Source organism: Ornithorhynchus anatinus, chromosome 19 (genome assembly GCF_004115215.2).
Source record: "Ornithorhynchus anatinus isolate Pmale09 chromosome 19, mOrnAna1.pri.v4, whole genome shotgun sequence".
Lineage (NCBI taxonomy): Eukaryota > Metazoa > Chordata > Mammalia > Monotremata > Ornithorhynchidae > Ornithorhynchus > Ornithorhynchus anatinus.
In genome coordinates this window covers 21,378,155-21,394,862 of record NC_041746.1, presented here as the reverse complement: position 1 = coordinate 21,394,862, position 16,708 = coordinate 21,378,155, and the positions used below count along the sequence as shown (strand labels likewise).

General features: G+C 51.7%; 1 protein-coding gene across 4 annotated transcripts in view; it reads left to right on the top strand.

The window, feature by feature from the left end:
• The window catches only part of WASF1 (WASP family member 1), a 69,874-nt gene extending 56,298 nt beyond the window's left edge, over positions 1 to 13,576 (top strand). For 2 of the 4 annotated variants that reach the window (XM_029047579.1, XM_029047580.2), the window contains exons 5-10: positions 277 to 430; positions 886 to 1,003; positions 8,910 to 9,088; positions 9,822 to 10,004; positions 10,918 to 11,540; positions 12,620 to 13,576. In XM_029047579.1, the coding sequence (XP_028903412.1) occupies positions 277 to 430; positions 886 to 1,003; positions 8,910 to 9,088; positions 9,822 to 10,004; positions 10,918 to 11,540; positions 12,620 to 12,777 (1,415 nt within the window). In that variant the 3' untranslated portion in view covers positions 12,778 to 13,576. The remainder of the gene's footprint in view (positions 1 to 276; positions 431 to 885; positions 1,004 to 8,909; positions 9,089 to 9,821; positions 10,005 to 10,917; positions 11,541 to 12,619) is intronic. The other 2 variants (XM_029047581.1, XM_039914822.1) reach the window with 2 other exon arrangements.
• Positions 13,577 to 16,708: the final 3,132 nt, after the last annotated feature.

Below are 16,708 nucleotides of genomic sequence, written 5' to 3'. Positions count from 1 at the left end.
CAGTCAATACGATTGAATTAATGAATGAATTGTGGGCAGGAATGTGTCTATTGGTTGTCATATCGGACTTTCCCAAGTTGCAATTGCTTAGTACAGTGCTCTGCACACAGCGCTCAATCAATAGACCGAACGACCAGAAACAACAACCACACGTTATTGAATCTCCTTGTTAAAATGAGGAATCTGGGACCCCGAGAAGCGCGGTAACTCGAAATGCAGTCGAGAACGAAATTAAGTATTTGACGAGAGTTTGGTTGTACGATGTTTCTCTTCCAGTGTCCCTGCAAGATATCACAATGAGGAAGGCTTTCCGGAGTTCCACGATTCAAGACCAGCAGCTCTTTGATCGCAAGACTTTACCTATTCCCTTGCAGGAAACATACGATGTCTGTGAACAGCCTCCACCTTTAAACATACTTACTCCTTACAGGTCGGTGTCAGAGTAAGAGAGAATGTCTTTCCTATCATTTTCGTTAGAGTAACTGATAAAAGAATGTATTTCCAAGCATTTTCAGGTGTAGAGTGAGAAGGAAAACTGCCCATAAAATCCGTTTTTTTCCCACACATGAAATCTTCAGTAAATGCTATATTTTGAGTCACAATTGATTTCATAGACAAGGTTTCTCTTTTTCTTAAGCTTTTTATGTACGCGTGTTTGCGCAAACACGTTTTCAAACTTTAGTTGTTTTATCATGGTACTAGTAATACTTTGGATTTGCTCCCAAGTACTCAAGGTGCTTTCAAATCTAGCTTTTTGCATGAGTAATGAAAATATTTAATAGCTTTCATCCCAGTGTCCCCATATTGTTAATTATGTGTTCTTAACTGAAAGAATGGTGTATCCAGATGATCCATGATATAATGATATGCCTTGTTTTACCTCAGGGATGATGGAAAAGAAGGATTGAAGTTTTATACCAATCCTTCATATTTCTTTGATCTATGGAAAGAAAAAATGTTGCAAGACACAGAGGACAAAAGGAAGGAGAAGCGAAAGCAGAAGGTACTGTTTTGCCACGCACCGAGCACAGATTTGAGTTTTTTCTGGAAGAATGTTTACAGATGTGGAATTTAGTCAAGTACTCTTCTCTTTTCATCTTTATAGAAAAAATACTATAGCTAAGTATTTTGGACTTTTTTCCCCCCTACATGTGATTGTATTAAATAGCTTAGAGTTGGTGCTCTGTTTTAAAAGAATAAATAATGAGCTTACTAGGTAGCGAATGATTTCAGCTGGTAATGTACACATTTAGAAATCCAAGGATCTCTGTTAGTTCTAACTCGTTTTAAAAATGTAGTGATGTAGTTGTGGGGCAGGTAGGGTGGAGATGAGGTTTTAGTCAGGAAAGGCATCCTGAAGGAGGTAGAATAATAATGTATTTATTAAGCGCTTACTATGTGCCCGGCACCGAATTAAGCGCTGAGGTGGATACAAGCAAATTGGGTTGGACACAGTCCCTGGGGCTCACAGTCTCGGTCGCCATTGTACAGATGAGGTAACTGAGGCCCAGAGAGGTGAAGTGGCTTGCCCGTGGTCACCCAGCAGACGAGGGGCAGAGCCGGGATTAGCACCCCTGACCTTCCGACTCCCGGGCCGGGGCTCCACCTGCCCCACCAAGCCGCTCCCCGCTTCGGTAGGGCTTCGGAGATGAGAGTGGAGGTGTGTCAGATACGAAGCGGGAAGGATTGGAAGTGGGAGGGGAGAGAGGCTAGGCAAGAGGTTGGAGAGCTAAATGAGTGCCTTAAATCCAGTGGGGAGGAGTTTCTGCCTGATGCAGAAGTGAGTGGACCCCTGTTGGATCCGTTCGAAGAACGCATGGATTGATTTTTACAGGGAAATGATCCGGGCAGCAGAGTGAGGTAGGATCTAGAAAAGGGAAAGGCTGGAAGCGGAGGGGTCAGCGAGGAGGCTAATATGGCAGGAGGGGGTGTGACCAGTTCCGGGACTGGTGTGGTAACGGTTCGAATGGGGAGAAGGAGAAAGGTTCTGGCAATGTGGATGATAGTGCTGCAAGGATTTATTTGGTGACTCATTGAATGTGTGGGTTGAATGAGTCAAGAATGATGCCGCGTTTGCAGGTGTTTGAGACGGGGAAGATGCTGGTGGTGTTGATCGTAATGGGAAAGTCTGGGGGGGAGGGGGGAGGGGGATGGACTTTGGGCGAGAAGATGAACTCTGCCGGGAATGCTCTTTCCCACATTCAGCGGGATCTTCCGGAAGTTAATCAATACTCCTTTGTGTCACAGAGGGGAGCATTTAAAATGCACTTGCGCTTCACACTGATTTTTAAGCAGCGAAGATTGATATTGCCGACCGGTGATATATGTCAGCAAAACAAGTTACTTTTTCCTGTTGAGTTTGGGGAGATGGTGGGACATCGGGAGTGACGTCCTGAAGTCCGTTCGTTCATTCGATGGGATTTACGGAGCCCTTGCTGGGCGCAGAGCCCTGTATTAAGCGCTTGCTGGTTAGGAGGTTAGGAAGAGAGGAGGAACTGCAAGATTAAGAAGGAGAGGGGATGGAGATGTAGAGATCGTAGTCGAAACTGTGGGAGCGGATGAGTTCCCCAAAGGAGCGAGGGTAAATGGAAAACTGGAGACCCAAGAGTGAACCTTTAGAACCTACACCGTTAGAGAGTGCGAGGGAGAAAAGGAGATGGAGAAAGAGATGGAGATGGAGCAGCCGGAGAAGTAGGAGGCGAACCGAGAGGTCAATGAAACCAAAGTCAGACGGTGTCAGTTTCCAGAAGAAGGCTGCTTCCGAGAGGGCCGGGGGGCGATTTAGGTGGCGAGAGTCGGTTGGATTTAGCAAGGAGGAGGTCATCGATGGCTTGGGAAAGAGTAGTTCCAGGGGAGCGGAGCCGGGGGACTGGAAGTCGTGGAGAGATTTCCAGATGGCTGGAAGTCATGGAGAGAGAGGAGAGGAAATGGATGGGGGTGCGTGAAAACGACTCATTCGAGGAGTGTGGGGAGCCGTGGCAGGAGGCAGTGAGGCCAGAGAAGAGGTTTTTTAGGGGAGGAGATGCATGGGCGTTTCAGAACGGAGAAGAGAAGGAGTCATCAGAGAGTGAGTGGTTGAAGATGATCATCAGGGAGGAAAGATGGGGATAAGTTGTACACTGCAAGCCAAATGTTATCCAAAAATCCTTTTTCTTTTTTTTTTTATCAGCAACTGTTTCAGTGGGAATTAAGGGGCCAGGGGAAGAACGTTTGAAAGCAGTCGGAATAGTCCACAGCTCCCATCATGCAGGATAAAATTTACAATTAAAATGAGCTTCGCTTCTTTCGCTGACACATACCAATGGTCAGCAGCATCAATTTTCACTGCTTAAAATCAGTCTGAAGTAGACAGGAATTTTAAATCCGCGCTATTCCCCTCTGCAATACTAAGGAGCAGTGATTTAGAGTTTCCAGAAGATCCTTTCATGTGTGGGAAGCAGCGTTCCTGGCACAGTGAATTCCCGTTCAAATGCTGCTTACGGCCAGGCAAAATTTTCCCCTTTGTTTGAATAATTTTGACCCCCAAAATATGGGAGAGACAGTTTCATGAAGAATTAGGTCTAGCAATAGGGGGTGCGGGAGAAAATAAAAGGAAGGGAGGAGGAAGAAGAAGAAGAAAAGGCACTTAAAACTGCTTCTTTTCCTTCTCTGGGAGAGTACGATACGAGGTATTCTTAACGAATTCTGCTTCGTCACGTTCTCACCTGTCTGCTTCTCCTTCTCACAGTTATGTGGAGCAAAAAATAATGTTTATTTCCTCTTCAAAAATCAGAGTGAGACAATATTGCAGTGGAGGCCATTAAGCAAGTAAATCAGTCAGTGGTACTTTTGAAGTGCTTGCTCTGTGCAGAGCACCAAATTTAGGGCTTGGGAGAATATAATACCATCAAATTAGTAGAGGAGAGCTTTGTAAAATATACTGTGAGACTGAAAATTCAATCGATCAACCAATCAAGTGAGCAGAACGCTGCACAAACCGCTTGGGAAAGTACGATATAATGGGAGTTGGTAGACAAACTCCCTGCTCACAAGGAGGGGAAGAAGCAGCGTGGCCTAGTGGGCGGACCACAGGCCTGGGAGTTGGAAACACCTGGGTTCGAATCCTGGATCTGCCCCTTTTCTGCTGTGTGATCACTTCTCTGTGCCTCAGTTACCTCATCTTTCAAATGAGGATTAAGACTGTGAGCCCCTTGAGCCAATTAATTAGCTTTGTATCTCCCCCAGCGCTTAGCCTGGCACATAGTAAGCGCTTAACAAATACCATTAGAAGGAAAAGCAGTTTAGAGGGGGAGACAGAGATTAATAGAAATATGTTTCGGACCTGCGCGGTGGGGCCGAGGGTGGGGTGAATAAAAGGAGGAAATGCAAGCTGTCCAAGTGTCACGGGTAAGCTCTCGCTCCCCCTCAAGACTGTGAGCTTACTGTGGGCAGGGAATGTGTCTGCTGTTATAGCGGACTCTCCCAAGCGCTTAATTCAGTGCTTTGCACACAGTAAGCACTCGATCAATAGGATTGAATGAATGAACGGTATTTATTGAGCACTTATCCTGTGCAGAGCACTGGAGGAAACATTTGGGGCAGTACAATCACAAGAATCTGAAGCACTCAGAATGCCTCTGCTAATTCTGCTTTATTGTACTCTCCCAAGCCGTTAGTACAGTGCTCGGTACGTAGTAAGTGCTCAATAAATGCCACTGGCCACCTGATAGAATATTTAAAGTGCCATAGGGATGGGGTAAATAACTCTGGGCTTATCTAAAAGGCATAGATACTGCCAAAATGAGAGATTATTCAGGGAAAGCTTCCCGGAGGAGATATGATTTGAACGGAAATTTAAAGATGAGGAGAGTACTGGTTGGAGATGTGATTTTAACAGAACTTTAAAGATGTGGAGAATACCGGTTTGTTGTAATAATAATGTTGGTATTTGTTAAGCGCTTACTATGTGCCTAGCACTGTTCTAAGCGCTGGGGTAGACACAGGGGAATCAGGATGTCCCACGTGGGGCTCACAGTCTTAATCCCCATTTTATAGATGGGGTAACTGAGGCACAGAGAAGTTAAGTGACTCGCCCACAGTCACACAGCTGACAAGTGGCAGAGCTGGGATTCGAACTCATGACCTCTGACTCCAAAGCCCGTGCTCTTTCCACTGAGCCACACTGCTGTTGTACATGAAGAGTTGGTGCTAAGATATTTTTGTAAACTCTCAGTGGTAGGTAAAAGAGATTTTTGGAAGGGTTTCTGAACCGATAGTATTACGGTAGCGAGTCTTATATTGATTTGTTTTCCATTAAATATGATTCTGTAGGCTGAGAGTATCGTCATACCTGAATTTGAGATATGTCCCCTCTAAAGTGAGAACCTTCGAAGGGCTTACAGGTAGTCGCCTGTCACCGCTTCCTTTCACCCGACTGCCCCGCCTTCGAATTTGGGAAATGCAAAAATGTTGAGGGGCTGGAGCTGAGGTGGAAAGAGTGGCTAACGCATAGCAGACCAAGGGCCGGGAGTAACCAGTTGGCCTCTGGTCTGACTTTTCCTCAGTCCCCTCCCGTCAAAGACCCTGTGGAGTGAGGAGATGGAAAAGGAGCTGGGCGCTCCGGAATCGGAAAGGGAAGGCCCAAGAGCAGGAGGTCTTTTCTGGATCCCCCTGTGGCCCCTATCTATCGCCTGCCTCCCTCAGTCAATCAGTCAGTGGGATTTATTGAACACTTATTGATTGCAGAGCACTTTACTAAGCACTCGGCGGAGTACAGCGTCCCCTGCCCACAACGAGCTTGTCTGCTGTGGGACCTTGGGCAAGTCACTTAACTTCTCTGGGCCTCGGTTACCTTATCTGTAAAGGGGGTAAAGATGGTGGGACAGGGACCGTGTCTGACTTTTCAGTCGTATTTACTGAGCGCTTCCTGTGTGCAGAGCCCTGTACTAAGTGCTTGGAAAGTACAATCTGGCAGAGACAGTCCTTACCCAACAGCGGACTCACCTCTTCCTAGCTACGTACTGTGCCTCACCCTCATCTCTCCCCTCACCACCGCTTGTCTAGACGCTTCCCTTGCCTTGAACTCCCTAATAAGAATAATGACTGGTGGCGTTTAACGCTTCCTATGTTCCGGGCCCTGGCTCTGGGGTAGGTATGAGAAAACCCAGGTGGACAGGTATTTCAATCCCCATTTTACCGATGTGGCAACCGAGACCCAGAGAAGTTGTGACTTACCCGAGGTCTCTTGGCTGGCAGGGTGGTGGAGCCGGGATTAGAACCCAGGTCCCGGGTCCAGGCTCTTTCCACTAGTCCCTCTGCTTCTCCCCCCTTCAAAACCACCCGACCACAGACCTCCCCTCTTCAAGGCCTTGGGTGATATCACATCTCCTCCAGGAGGCCTTACCTAATTAATTTCTACTCTTCCCTGATTACATCCCCACGACCGCCACCTCAACGCTTATCTCACAGTCTGTTGTAGGGCTTATGTCCGTGTCTTCTGAGCTACCCCACCCCGTAAGTACAGGGATGCCGCATAAATACCGCGATTACTCTTATTATTGTTATGATTACTCCGCATCCCCTAGGACATAAACGCTAACTCACGTGTGTACTCGCTACAGCTGCCGGTGAGGTGCGGCGTTAGAGAACGCAGAGGCCAGAGCTCGCTCCCAGTCAGAGATCTTTAATCCCACTCCCTCACAGGAGGGTTCGGCACAAGATGGCGGGTCCGAGGACCGAGCGGCTTCCACCGGCGGGGTTGTAACGCAACGTTTAGTTGGCATTAGGCCGCCCCCGGCTGGCCTGATCAGCTCCCCTCGGCCCTCCCGGAGATGCTCCCCCAGGAGCGACCCCTCGTTTGTCCCCCGGCTGCCCGTCGGGGCCCGCGGCCTCTCACTGGCGGTCGAGCGCCAGGTGGGCATCCCTCATTGTCCGACGGACTCCCGTTCGTCACTCCTAGTCCCTCCTCTAACGGTCCCCGCCTCGTGGCCCGGTCCGCCACCTCAGAGCCATGGGGTTTGGGAAGAGGGGGACGGGGGCACCCCCAAAATGCCAAACTGGGTTAGGGCGGGGTCTGGAGGTGTCCAGAAAACCCCCCGGGGCAGCAAAGGCTCCGTTCGTGGGGTTCTGTGGTAGAGACCAAGCGGGGCGCATCTCTCTGAGACCAGGCCTGAGGAGGGCAAGGGTAAAGATATTCTTCTTTTCTCTTTCTTTCTACCTATAAGTGATTTCGCCATCTAGCTCCCCTGCTAGAATGTAAGCTCCTCCAAGGCAAGGACCCTATCTACTAACTCTGTCATCCTCTCCCGAGCGCCTTGTTCTCCTCACCGTCGTACTCCACCGCCTAGCCCCTCGCTACTCTCCTGCTCCAACCCAGCCCACACACTCCACTCCTCCGCTGCTCACCTTCCCCCTGGGCCTCCGTCTCGCCTGTCTCGCCCCCCGACCCCTAGCCCGCATCCTGCCGCCGGCCCGGACCGCCCTCCCTCCTCAAATCCCCATTTGACAGTTGAAGAAACTGGACCACGGGGAAGGCAAGTGACCTGCCCGTGGACTCTCGGATCGTTGTGGGCCAGGAATGTTTCCACTGACCCTGTGGTAGCGTACTCTCCCGTGCATTGAGTACAGTGCCCTGCACGCAGTGAGCGCTCAGTCCGTACCATCGATGAAGTGGCAGAGCCGGGATTAGAACTCGGGTCCTCCGACCCCCGGGCCCCGGCTCTTTCCACTAGGCCCCACCGCTTCCCAGCGTAGCTCACGTGCCCGTGCGAGGTTAGATAACCTCCGGGTCCATCTGATCTGCAGGAATATCCTGTCGGCTTCAGCTACCAATCAATTAATACATCTAATTTACTGAGCGCGTATTACGTGCAGAACACCGTGAAAAGCACTTGGGAGAGTACAGTATAACGGACACGGTCCTGGCCCACAATGAGCATCCAGTCTAGCGGGAAGACAGATGTTAATATAGATAAATCACGGCTCTGCTCCGACACTGAGGGAGGAGGACAAATTCAAGTGCGTGAGCGATGCAGAAGGACGTGGGAAGGGGAGGAAATGAAAGTTTTTTTAGTTGGGGAACGCCTTTTTGGAGGCGATGTGATTTAATGAGCTGTTGAGGTGAGGAGAGTGATTGTCTCGGATATGAAGAAGGGCGGGTGTTCCAGGCCAGAGGCGGGATGTTGGGGAGAGGTCGGCGACGAGCTAGATGAGATCGTACAACGAGTCGGTTGGCATCGGAGGCTCTAAAGCCAGCTCAACTAAATGCTCTTCGGCGCTTTCTTGCCATAAAAAAAAATACTAATATCACATCCTCCTTTTGTTGGCTGGCAGCGTGAGACTTCATCAGGTCCGGTAAAATTAAAAAGAAAAATGCAGGTTCGGAAACTACTTTTCGGATTGCCGTCGGTTTGCCCCGGGCAGCCGCGGCTGCCGGTATCTCTCAGGTGGATAGAGAGGTTCGACGAGAAGTCATCTCACCTCGGGCTTGCTCCAGATGCCCCAGCCTGCGCTTCTAGGTTCACTGGAGGCTGGTTCTTGCCCCACTCGCTTTCCACACGGTTGGCTTCTCTCTCTTCCGGTGCAGAGAGGCCTAGGTAGGCCGGAGTTCTCCGTGTTCTCACCAGCCGCTCTGACAAACCGGGAATCACGAGCAGAGATCGGGCCTTTCGGCTCTGGAAGCTGTCCCGTGCAGTCCTCATGTACGCATGACGTGTGAGGCTTCCAGAGCCACGTTGCGGAAACCCGGGCCGGTGAATCGATCGGCAGAGATGGACTGGGAAAGGCAAAAACGCCGCCATTAATGGAGCCCTCCCCCCATTTTAGCCGTGAACGTTCGAGCGGGGGATTCGAGTGGGATGTTTCTCGGGGCTTGCTTTCAAGAGGGGCGGCGCTTCATCGGTAACCCTGGTTTTTGTACACGTCTGTTGTAGCAGAAGAATCTGGATCGTCCTCATGAACCAGAGAAAGTGCCCAGGGCGCCTCATGACAGGCGGAGAGAGTGGCAGAAGTTGGCCCAGGGTCCGGAACTGGCCGAAGATGACGCCGATGCTAATCTCTTACACAAGCACATTGAAATTGCTAATGGCCCGGCTGCTCATTTTGAAACAAGGTTCCTTTTAATTCGGTTTTCCTTCATAACATCGCCTTCTAACGGGCGGACTACCCTTCCAAATCCTTCTCTGCCAAGGTTTCTGCTACGGCTCTCTGCTGGTAGCCCTCCTCCTCAAACCCCCTCCTAACGGACACGTTCCCTTCCCACAGCTGGCTAACGGTCTGATAAGCTCGGATCTGTCTATCCCAGCGTTTAGTACAGAGCCCGGCCCGCGGCTAAGCGCTTAGCAAATACCAGATATCATTCATTCATTCACCCCTATTTTTGGAGCGCTTACTCTGTCCTAAGCACTTGGAAAGAGAGACACTCCCTGCCCACAGGCATCAATATAAAGAAATAAGTAGATAAATAAGATCTGTCGTTGTTGTTATTATTACCCTCTAACAGATTTGTTAGACCCGTTCCCTGCCCACCAAGTAGTGGCTAGAGCCCGGGCCTGGGATTCGGGAGGTCATGGGTTCTGATCCCGCCTCCTCCACTTGTCGGCCGTGTGGCCCCGGGCAAGTCACTTCGCTTCTCCGTGCCCCCCTTACCTCACCTGCAAAACGGGGCTCAAGACCATGAGCCCCGTGCGGGACGGAGAGCCCGTCCAACCCAATTCGCTGGTGTCCACCCCGCCGCTTAGCACGGGGCCCGGCACGGAATAAGCCCTCGACGGGTCCCACGGTCGTTATCCTTATGAAAGGGACTAGCTCGGCAGCCCCGCTCACGGGTTCTGTTCTTCTTGTAGGCCTCAGGCGTATGTGGATCATATGGACGGATCCTATTCCCTGGCTGCGCTTCCTTTCAGTCAGATGAGCGAACTCCTGAACCGAGCTGAGGAGCGGGTGCTGGTCCGACCCCACGAGCCACCGCCTCCCCCTCCTCCGATGCACGGGGCCGGGGAGCCCAAGCCAGCCCCTCCCTCTATCAGGTGAGGCCGGCCGCGCCCCGGAAAGGACCGCGGCCGTCGGCTCCTTCTCCCGGAGGCGGCTCCGAGATCGGAACGGGGCTTGGGGGTAGCGGGCTAGGTGCGGGAGCCCTATCGGCCAGCGGGATCGACGGAGGGCGCAGAGAGAGAGAATCAAGACGTTCTCCTCGGCCCCGTGGGTGCGGTTTTTCTGAGGGGCTTCCCGCCTCGGTACTCGTCTCCCCAAAGCCTCGCTGGGGTGTTGTCCCGGCGGGCCTGGCGGGCCCCGGGGCAGAGGAAAAAGAAGCAGAAAGGATCTGTGGCGCAGTAGTCGGTCGCCCCTGCAGTCAGATCCCCCAAGCGGTATATTAGCGTTCGCTGTCGCCGTTTTAAAAGCCGGGTGCGACTTGGTGATCCCTCGGTGTCGGGGCTCGGCATCCCGGCCCTTCACCCGAAAGTCGCGAAAGACCCGGGGGAAGCAGAGGAGACGCGAGGAAACTCAGAGAGGTAGCAGAAGCCTAGAGCTCCGATGAGCGCCCTTTAAGCCGCTGGGTCCGACACCTCAGTCGTTGAGCGCTCACTCTGCGCGGGGCCCGAGCTCCGTTCCGACGAGACTTATATTTTAGTAAGTCTCGAATTCCGCCCTTGAAAATAGCCACGCACGCGAACCCTCCGGACGTTGGCTGGGTCGTTCATTTACGGCGAAGGCAGTTGGGTTTTCTGGTGGGTCTTCCCGTGGGCCGAACGGCAAAGCGAAGATGACCCCGGTCGGTTTCCACAGGGTGCCTTCCTTCTCCCTATCGCTTAATCAGAGAGAGCGCACCCAAAGGCGGAGCGTTAAAACGAAGCCCGGTGACCGCTACCCCGTAGCGTGAACCGTTTGGGAAACGCCCGACCCCCTCCGCCGTCCGTAACCCAGCGGGGCCTCTCGTTTCAGCGCAACGACGAGCCTGATAGAAAGCCGTCCTCAGTCTCCGGCCACGGGCAGGCCGCCGGTGTTCGTGAGCCCCACGCCGCCCCCGCCCCCGCCCCCGCTTCCGTCTGCCCTGTCGACGTCCTCGCTGCGATCTTCCATGACCTCGACTCCCCCGCCGCCCGTCCCGCCCCCGCCCCCGCCCGCCGCCCTGCAGGCCCCGGCCGTCCCTCCGCCCCCGGCCCCTCTCCAGATCGCCCCCGGGGTCCTGCACCCAGCTCCGCCTCCCGTCGCACCCCCTCTGATCCAGCCCTCCCCGCCCGTCGCTAGAGCCGCCCAAGTGGGCGAGACTGTCCCGGTTCATCCGCTTCCCCAGGGGGAGGTTCCGGGGCTCCCCCCGCCTCCACCGCCTCCTCCTCTCCCCCCTCCCGGCATCCGGCCGTCGTCCCCCGTCACCGTCGCGGCCCTCTCCCATCCCCCCGCTGCCCTCCACCCTCCTCCGTCCACCGGGCCCGGCGCTCACGCGCCATTATTGCCTCCGTCTCCCCCGTCCCAAATCGTCCCCGCTCCCGAGACCAAGCGCCATCCGTCGACCCTGCCGGTCATCAGCGACGCCAGGAGCGTCCTCCTGGAAGCCATCCGCAAAGGTACCGTCCTCCGTCGCTTCGGGAGCCGTTCGGCGGAAGCGTTCGGGGGGTCCGGGTGGGCTGTGTCCTACGGGATCACCTCGGGCCAGGAACTCCCTCCGATGCCGCTTGATGTTCCGCGTGGAACTCGTCTTCGCCCCGGCGGCAGATCTTTCCCACTCGTCCTCTCGTGTTTACGTCCGAGCGTAGTTTGAAAGGTCGGGGGTGGCGTTCCCGGTAAAAAGAGAACACTAAAAATTTCACGCCTCTACCGAGAGACCATCCATTTTGAATCCTCTGACCACTGCCAGCAGTTGAGGTTGCATAATGTCCGGTGACAGGCCAGCGTGCCGGGACGTCTCCTGGGAAACCTACAAGGAAGAAAAATCAAAATCCTCTTTTGTCAAACCCCACGAGCGGATCGTATTAGGGGGCCGGGGAAGGACATTATTCCCTCGGTAGGAGCTGAGGAGGAGGGTCGTAAACCCTTGGGCCGTTAAGATCCCTCCTGGAAAGTCACGGGCTAGAATGCCTAAGGAAATCATGTACTGCGGTCCGGCTTCTCCTTTTGTCGTCTGTCACGGGAAGATTAGGTGGGAGAGATCGATCAGTCAGTCACTGGTACTTTTTGAGCGCTTCCTAGGTGTGGAACACCGTACCGGGCCCTCGGGAGAAAACCGTACAACAGAATCAGCAGACACGTTCCCCGCCCATATCGAGCTTCTAGCCTGGGAAAGATTTGGGAGGGACGATGGGGAGCTCCATTTTAAGACACATTGAGCTCAGCGGGCCGTTCACGTCAGTCAGTCGCGTTTATCGAGCGCTCACCGTGTGCAGAGCACTGTCGCCAGCACCTGTGAGAGGGTGAGAGGGTACAGTAGAACACTTCCGGACCTTTTCCCGGCCCACAACGAGCTTAGGGTCGCAAGATCTCCCGGCAACAAGAGGAGCGACGTATTTATCTGAAACGCCCTCGTGGGATCAGACCCCTTATTTGCTTGCCCTTCACCTTCCCCGGGACCCGTTTTGGTCGAAGAGGCGAAGCGTACTCTTTCCCGTTTACGATACTCAAGAGATTTGGCTTTGTCGTTCTCCCTCAGGTATTCAGCTACGGAAAGTCGAGGAGCAGCGGGAACAGGAGGCCAAACACGAGCGTATCGAAAACGACGTCGCCACCATCCTGTCTCGCCGCATCGCCGTGGAATATAGCGACTCCGAAGATGATTCGGAGTTCGATGAAGTGGATTGGCTGGAATAAATCGATTATCTTGGTAAACACTACAAAACTGAATGCAGATGTCTGTTGTGATGCTTGTTCCTTGAAAACGTTTGGTAACTTCTAGTGTTTCGGATTTTGTTTTTTTTCCTTTACCCTACCTAATTGATCCATGTTTTTTCTACTGTTCGGTTTACAAGAGAACTACTAGCATAACCTTGGAAATTAGATGTTTTACAGTGGCTTTTCTTATACAGTTTTGGGGGAAATAACCTAATTCGTTCTCATAGACCACTAAGTATTCCGCATGGGCAACTGCCGGTAGACTAGCGTATTCGGTTTTTGACATATCTGAATTGTGCACTTTGTGAATTTTAAGTTAATGAAGGTAAAGAACGGATTGAAATTCCAAGGGCAGCTGTGTGTATTAATGAGACTTATTTCATTTTCCATCCTGCCTAACCACCGTAAAACGTAGCCCTCGAGATACCGCCGTCTCGACGACGGGAGAACCTTCAATGCGTCCGGTTGTAGCTCGCGAGATACCGCTGTCTCGGTGACGGGAGAACATTAAACGCGTTCGGTTGGAGCACTGGATGAAATGGGGAAGAGATGTTCCGCCTTTTTTACTGTGTTGTTTTTAAATAATACTTTCCTTTATTTGACTGTTTAGAGGCTCCCTCCCCTCCCCCAAGTACATATTGTGTGGTACCATTTTGCCTGCCTTCGAGAATTAAACATTTTTTCCCATGTGAAATCTCCCGACTTAAACATGCTGTGTAATTTATGTGACTGTTGAGAATAACAGTTTGATAAAAATAAATGGTTCGTTGGAAATGTCTTTTAGTTGTCGCTCTTTCAGTAAAGCCCCTCTCGGTCTGAGAACGGTATTTCCAATTCGGACGCCTGGTGCGTTGAATCGAAGCCCCTACAAAAGATATATTTACGGATCCGTAATTTTGTCTTGGGTCCGGGCTACCCGAGGCAGCCACCGACAACTGATTCCGTGAAAAGGAACAGACATTGAGGGTTACCTTGCAGTGGTTTTGAGGTCTAAAATGAGTGAGGGAATAAACGAAGAAGTAAAATCTGACGATCGGTAAGCAAAAAGATGAACGGTAAAGAAGAGGTGTATCCTATGACTCTTTTTTTGTCTAGCCAATCAATCGGGATTTATCGACTGTCTACAGAACAGTGTTTGAAACGCCTGGGAGAGGATAGAAACGGTCAAGTCTCTGAAGAAGTATCCCCTACTAACTGAGATTTTTTAAAAATTAAATCTAATTTCCCCATCGTACTTCAGCACCTGAGCTCTACGTTTATATTTTAGAAGAATTAGAGAATCCCAAAGAAAGGAACAGCTATAATCATTTAAAGTATTAGGAGCAAAGATTCAGAAAACTTAAGGGTTTAGCCAAAATATTAAATCTGATTAGAAGAAGGTTTATATTTTAGAAAAATTAGAGAATCCCGAAGAAAGGAACAGCTATAATCATTAAAGTATTAGGAGCAAAGATTCAGGAAAACTTAAGGGTTTAACCAAAATATTAAATCTGATTAGAAGGTATATATTTTAGAAGAATTAGAGAATCCCGAAGAAAGGAACAGATATAATCATTAAAGTATTGGGGGCAAAGATTCGGAAACCTTAAGGGTTTAACCAAAATATTAAATCTGATTAAAAGAAGGTTGGGCATGATTGGAGGTGATGTGAACTGTAAAACCAGTTAGTACAAGAAATTATGGGAAACAAGTGACGGCCACATTAGGGTGGCTAGCGTTTTATTGTTTTCATTACTCCTAATAATGTTGGTATTTGTTAAGCACTTACTATGTGCAGAGCACTGTTCTAAGCGCTGGAGTATACAGGGTAATCAGATTGTCCCACGTGAGGCTCACAGTCTTCATCCCCATTTTACAGATGAGGTAACTGAGCACAGAGAAATTAAGTGACTTGCCCACAGTCACACAGCTGATGAGTGGCAAAGCCGACATTTGAACCCATGACCTCGGACTCCCAAGCCCGGGCTCTTTCCACTGAGCCACGCCGCTTCTCCGTATTTAAGTGTTCACTGTGTGTCGAGCACTGTTCTAAACCCTGGGGGTAGCTACAAGTTAATCAGGTTGGACGCAGTCCCCGTCCCATACGGGGCTCGCCATCTTAATCCCCGTTTTACAGATGAGGTGTCTGAGGCCCAGAGAAGGTAAGCGAATTGCCCGAGGTCACACGGCCGACGGGTGGTGGAGCCGGAGTTAAGAGCCAGGGCCTTCCGACTCCCAGCCCTCCGCTCTTTCCACTAGGCTTCACCCTGTGATGGTGTCGCATTACACTGTTTTTTTGTATTTCAACGTGCTACGTAACTGTGAAGCGAGTCTTGAATTCCAAAACCGAGAGAGGCTTTTATTTAGGACCATGCTGAACTACCGCCTGGCAGAAAGGGTATAAATGGGAGAAGGCATCCCAAGGCCCGGACTCTACTCCTGACTCCGTCCTCTGCCTGCTGGGTGACCTCGGGCAATCATTTCCCTTCTTTGTGCCTCAGTTTCCCCATTTCCTCCCATCGCATTTCACCCGGTCGTATTTCCCGAGCGCTTCCTGGGTGCGGAGCATTTGTGAAACCCCTGTTCTCTCTCCCGCTTACCTCAGCTTCGTATTCCCTCACCCACTTGGACCGTGAGCCCCACGTTGGGCTGCGTCTGATGGTATCGTATCTGCCTCCGAGCTTGGCACGGAGTAGGCGCTTAGCTGATATCGTTGCTATTGTCGTTATACTGTACGAAAAATGATCCGACATCCCCTGTGAAATTAAGCCTTGCCTGTCGGCTACCACCTCTGTGCCAGGGACTCCGAACTCCATCTCGCTAAGCCCCTACGCTCCGATCATCGCAATCGCAAATTTCCTCTTCTCCCCAGGATACCTCCCTCCGGATGGGCCGTGGGCCCCGCGAGCTCAGCGCATCTAAAAATGAGCTCCTCGTCTTCCCTCCCAAATCTTCTCCTCAGACGAATTTTCCCGTCCCAGGTGCCAACCCCACAATCCTCCCCTTTGGCTCTCTTTCTCTTACCCTCTCTACTCTCGCTCCGTACCCCCCCCCACTCTTTTGAGAAGCAGCATGGCAGAGTGGATAAAGCCCGGACCTGGGAGTCAGGAGGTCGTGGGTTCTAAATCCCACCTCTGCCACGTGTCCTCCCTTCCGTTCACTTCACTTCCCCGTGCCTCGGTTCCCTCATCCGGAAAATGGGGCCTGAGACCGAGCCCTGTGTGGAACGGGGACCGTGTCCAACCCGACTTAGTTCAGTGCCCGACGTGTAGTAAGCGCTTAAGGAATAGCATCATTTGTTATTATTTTCAAACTCACCAACTCATCGGGCCTCGTTGCCTTCCCTCGGCTTCCGTTCCCTTGCCGTTACCCTCCCCTTCCAGATTTTTCAGTCCACAGCTCTCCTCGTCTTCAAATCCCTTCTGAAATCTGAACTTCTCCAAGAGGCCTTTCCCAAGTCATTTTTCCTCTCCCCAGGTCCTATCCCTCTCCTTTACCCCAGCGCTTCGGTACGGATCGATTTCAACGCTCTCGGGACTGCGTCCCGAAGAGAAGGGGATCCGGGACCGAGCCCCGACAGAAACCCACAGACTCGGGGAGTGGGAGGCAGGGGAAGAGCCGCTGAAAACGACCGAGAAGGATAGGCTAGAGAGGAAGGAGGTGAACGGGGAGGCTGACATGCCAGAAAATTCACCGTCGGGTAGCGTTCTCGGAGACAGCGTCGAAGGCAGCTGAGAAGTCGAGGGGGATTTAGATGGAGTAGAGCCCGCTGGACCTGGCGAGAAAGAAGTCATCGGCGACCGCGGGGAGAGCGATCTCGGTGGAGCAAAAGCGACGAAAGGCAGACCGTAGGTGGTCCAGGAGACGGGGGGTGAACGGAAGCGGAGAGCAGGTGTAAACAACCAGTGTGGAACCTTCTAGAGGGGAAGAG